This window comes from Helianthus annuus, unplaced genomic scaffold, assembly GCF_002127325.2.
Source record: "Helianthus annuus cultivar XRQ/B unplaced genomic scaffold, HanXRQr2.0-SUNRISE HanXRQChr00c217, whole genome shotgun sequence".
NCBI classification, from domain to species: Eukaryota; Viridiplantae; Streptophyta; class Magnoliopsida; order Asterales; family Asteraceae; genus Helianthus; species Helianthus annuus.
In genome coordinates, this window is record NW_023395733.1 from 4,542 (window position 1) to 8,880 (window position 4,339).

At 42.5% G+C, this 4,339-nt stretch overlaps 1 protein-coding gene across 1 annotated transcript; it reads left to right on the forward strand.

Annotated features, from left to right (window-relative positions):
- The first annotated feature begins 1,177 nt into the window (after window positions 1-1,177).
- Window positions 1,178-3,785, forward strand: LOC110919938 (uncharacterized protein K02A2.6-like). The gene is made up of 4 exons (XM_022164185.2): window positions 1,178-1,455; window positions 1,501-1,846; window positions 2,372-3,103; window positions 3,189-3,785. The coding sequence occupies exons 1-4, from the start codon at window positions 1,178-1,180 to the stop codon at window positions 3,783-3,785; spliced, it is 1,953 nt and encodes a 650-aa protein (XP_022019877.2).
- Window positions 3,786-4,339: the final 554 nt, after the last annotated feature.

Here is a 4,339-nt window from a genome sequence, read left to right on the forward strand (position 1 = left end):
GTTGGCTCAGCCAGAATCTGGTTCAATGATTTACCCACTCGAAGCATTCGAAGCTTCGATGACTTTAGCAAGTGGTTTCTAGCCAATTTCTCACAGCAGAGGCGATATGTTAAAGATGCTACAGTAATTTTCCAGATAAAACAAAGGGATGACGATAGTCTTCGAGAGTTCATAGAAAGGTACAAGAATGAAGGTCTGACATATGTAATGGCAGATGAAAAAATGAGAGAGACCGGTTTTATGAACGCCATTACGTCCTAATATCTTACAACCGTTTAAGCAATGAGGAACGTTCAAGGCTTCAACCGTTTAAGCAATGAGGAACGTTCAAGGCTTCAACCGTTTAAGCAATGAGGAACGTTCAAGGCTTCAACCCTCAGGAACCTCCATAAAAGGTATTGCCAACATACCCCTTTAGCCTTTAGGGCAACTGACCCTTAATGTTCGTCTCAGCGAAGGCCAGAGGGAGAGAGTCCAACCTCTCACCTTTGTGGTCATCAATATACCTTCAAACTATGACGTGATCATAGGAAGGCCGGGGCAATGTGCGTTCTATATTGTTGTTTCTGTTGGTCATGGAACAGTCAAGTTTCCAACTGAGAGAGGGATTGCAACCCTTCAACCTACTCAAGAGGCCTACATGGTTGAGGGTGAAAGTTCCAAGAGTGAAGAAGACAAGCAAAGGCTACTCATAAACCCTAAGTATCCTGAACAGAGGATAAGGGTTAATCCAAGCCTTTCACAAGAAACTCTCTCATATCTTGAAAAGCTGTTGGTGCATTACAGTGATGTCTTTGCTTGGTGCCCGGAAGATATGACAGGTATCCCTCGGAGCATTGCTGAACACGAGTTGAAAATACCACCAGATGTCAAGCCTGTTGTCCAAAATAAATGAAGTTTAGCACCCGAAAGAAGCTTGGCTGCATGCCAAGAGGTTGAAAAGCTTGTATCAGCTGGAATTCTCAGAGAAGTCAAGTATCAATCCTAGGTTGCAAACCCAGTCATGGTTTGAAAGCCCGATAACTCTTGGAGGATGTGCATAGACTTCAAGGACTTGAACAAGGCTTGTCCTAAAGATTGTTACCCGTTACCAGAAATTGATCTCAAGGTTGAATCCCTCATTGGTTACCCTTTCAAGTGTTTTCTCGATGCTTACAAGGGTTACCATCAAATTCTCATGAAGGAAGAAGATGAAGAAAAAACCGCCTTTCACACAGACAAAGGGATCTTTTGCTACCAAAAGATGCATTTTGGCCTCAAAAACGCGGGTGAAACCTATCAACGTCTAGTTGATAAGGCTTTTGCTAGTCAAATTAGTAGAAACATGGAGGCATATGTCGACGATTTAGTAATCAAAAGCAGAACGGAATACCAAATGCTGGACGACATCCAAGAAACATTCAAGAACCTAAGGAAGGTCAACATGAAGCTCAACCCTGAAAAGTGCTCGTTCGGGTTCGAAGAGTGAAAGTTTCTGGGACACATTGTGGGAAAACAAAGCATAAAAGCCAATCCAAACAAGGTGAAGGCTGTTCTTGAAACCAAGCCACCAAGAAGCAAAAAAGAGGTAGAAAGCTTAAATGGGAAGCTTGCTGCCCTGAAGCGTTTTACCTCAGAATTGGCTGAAAGTTCTTTACCTTTCTTCAAAACACTCAAAGGCTGCTCTGACAAAAAGGATTTCAAGTGGACTGAAGAGGCTGAGGAAGCCTTCAACCAGATGAAGCAACACCTAGCTTCACTCCCAGACATTGCAGCCCCAGAAACGGGAGAGTTGATCTCTGTATACCTTTCGGTTGCTGAAGAAGCAATAAGTGCGGTACTCACCATTGAACGAGACAAAGTTCAGGTATCCGTTTATTTCTTCAGCAAAACTCTAAAATTAGTAGAAATCAAATATCCTCCCCTGGAGAAACTTGCTCTAGCTCTAGTCCAAACGGCTAGAAAGGTTCGAAGGTATTTCCAAGCACACCCTATACAAGTGGTCACCGACCAACCTATTAAGAGTATGCTTGAAAAACCAGAAAACTCGGGACGATTAGCTAAATGGGCAGTGGAACTAGGTGAACATAACATCACCTATGTCCCAAGGAAAGCCATCAAAGCCCAAGTCTTGACTGATTTCATTGTGGAAGTCCCGAAGCAAACAATCACTGAAGTAAACACAGCTACCATTGAACCCTCAGACCTTGAAGCCTGGAAGCTTTTTACCGATGGGGCTTCAAGCGTTGAAGGGTCAGGGGCCGGGCTTATTCTGATCAACCCAGAAGGGTTAGAATTCACGTATGCTCTTCGATTTGATTTTCAGACCACCAACAACGAAGCTTAATACGAAGCGTTGATAGCCGGCTTGAGGTTGGCTAAAGAAATGAAGGTTGAAAAGCTCGAAGTCTTCACAGACTCGTTGCTGGTGTCAAGTCAAGTGAACGACAGTTATGTTGCAAAGGAGCCAAATATGAAGAAATACAAGGAAAAATCCAAGGAATTGATGAACACCTTCCAAACATGTACCATCAATCAAATTCCCAGGTCTCGAAATAAGAAAGCTGATGCTCTAAGCAAATTAGCTTCTCTCACCTTTGCCCACCTAACAAAAAAGGTGTTGGTAGAAGTGTTGAAAACTCCATCGATCGAAGAGTTGGAAGTTCAAGACGTAATCACCGAAGAAGGCACCAATTGGATGACTCCAATTAAAAAATTACTTAAAAATGGTGAGTTACCTACTGATCAAGCAGAAGCTGAAAGGGTTAAGGTCAAGTCTAGACAATACGTGTTGCAAGGGGAAATACTCTACAAAAAGGGTTACCTTGCACCCTTGCTAAGATGTGTCGGCGCCGAACAAAGCAAGTACTTGATCAAAGAGGTTCATGAAGGTATATGCAGAGCTCATTTTGGGGCAAGAACGGTGGTTGCTGAATTAATGAACCTTGGGTATTTTTGGCCCTCCATGCACCGAGACACCACTGAGCAACTAAGGAAGTGTGATTCTTGCCAAATTCATGCACCAGTCTCGAAAAGTCCCAAGCATGATCTTGTCCCGATAACCTCAACATGGCCATTTTATAAATGGGGGATGGACATCATTGGTCCATTCCCCCAGCAAAAGGTGGAGTTAAGTTCTTGTTGGTGGCAATAGACTACTTCACCAAGTGGCCTGAGGTTAAACCACTGCAAAAATCACGGGTAAACAGATCATTGATTTCATTTGGGAGAACATCATTTGTCGCTATGGATTGCCGGGAGTGCTTGTTACCGATAATGGAAAGCAATTCGCTGAGAAGCCTTTCAGCGTTTGGTGCAAAGAATTCAAAATCGCTCAGGTTTTCAGCTCAGTGGCATATCCACAGTCAAACGGTCAGCTTGAAAGGATGAATCGAATCATAGTTGAAGGAATCAAAGCCAAATTGGGAAGGTATGAAAGCAATTGGCTTGAAGAATTGCCAAGTGTTCTATGGGCCATAAGAACAACCGAAAAAACAAGACACAAAAGAACACCTTACAGCTTGGTATTTAGATCTGAAGCCGTGATTCCAGCTGAAGTAGGAGTTGTAACACAAAGAACGGTCAACATGGATTCCGAAGCAAACCAAAAAGAGACCATGTTGAACTTACAACTCCTACAGGAAGCACGAGACCAAGCTGCAATCCAAGAAGCCAAGTACAAACAAGTGATGGAAGCCTATTACAACAAAAGAGTCAAGCACGAACGCTTCAAGCCAGGAGACCTGGTGCTTAGAAACAATGAGGCTAGTAAAAAAGAGAACCAAGGAAAACTCGGCCCAAAATAGGAAGGGCCATATACCATCCTTGAGGCACATAAGGGAGGATCCTATAAGCTAGCTGAATCAGAAGGTAAAAAGCTTCCAAGACATTGGAATGGAAAGAACCTCAAGAGGTTCCATGTCTAAACAAGAAAGATTGGTTTGTATTTTATAAGTTGTACTTCAAGAGTTGTACTATGATCACCTTTTGTAACCCATTATCTCTTGAATGAATGAAGATATTTTATCAAATTTGTCTTTCTATCCTAAAATCAGGTTGAGAACCTAGCAAAAAACTCCATGGCAGGGGCCATGTAAGGGGATGAGCTCCCAGGCCACATCGCTCAATAGGTTCAAGGGTTGAATGGACCTATATAAGAGGTGAGTTCCTAAATCAATACAACTCCATGAGACTTATAATTAAAACCAAAGTTGTCTCATAGACGGGTCCGAACAGCCTACACCAGATGTTCCTTAAGCCTTAGAAAATTTATCAAAAACAGGCTTACGAAATAAAATCAAACTAAGGAAAGTAATGAATAGGATAGGTTCTGTGTCTTCTTGTTAAAAATATCAAGGCT

Excerpts from the sequence above, each read along its gene's own strand:
- LOC110919938 (XM_022164185.2), top strand. The coding sequence starts at position 1,178 with ATGAAGGAAGAAGATGAAGAAAAAACCGCCTTTCACACAGACAAAGGG. Across the intron at positions 1,456-1,500 it reads CCTGAAAAGTGCTCGTTCGG|CATAAAAGCCAATCCAAACA; the intron begins GTTCGAAGAGTG and ends GGGAAAACAAAG. Across the intron at positions 3,104-3,188 it reads GTCCATTCCCCCAGCAAAAG|ATCATTGATTTCATTTGGGA; the intron begins GTGGAGTTAAGT and ends ACGGGTAAACAG.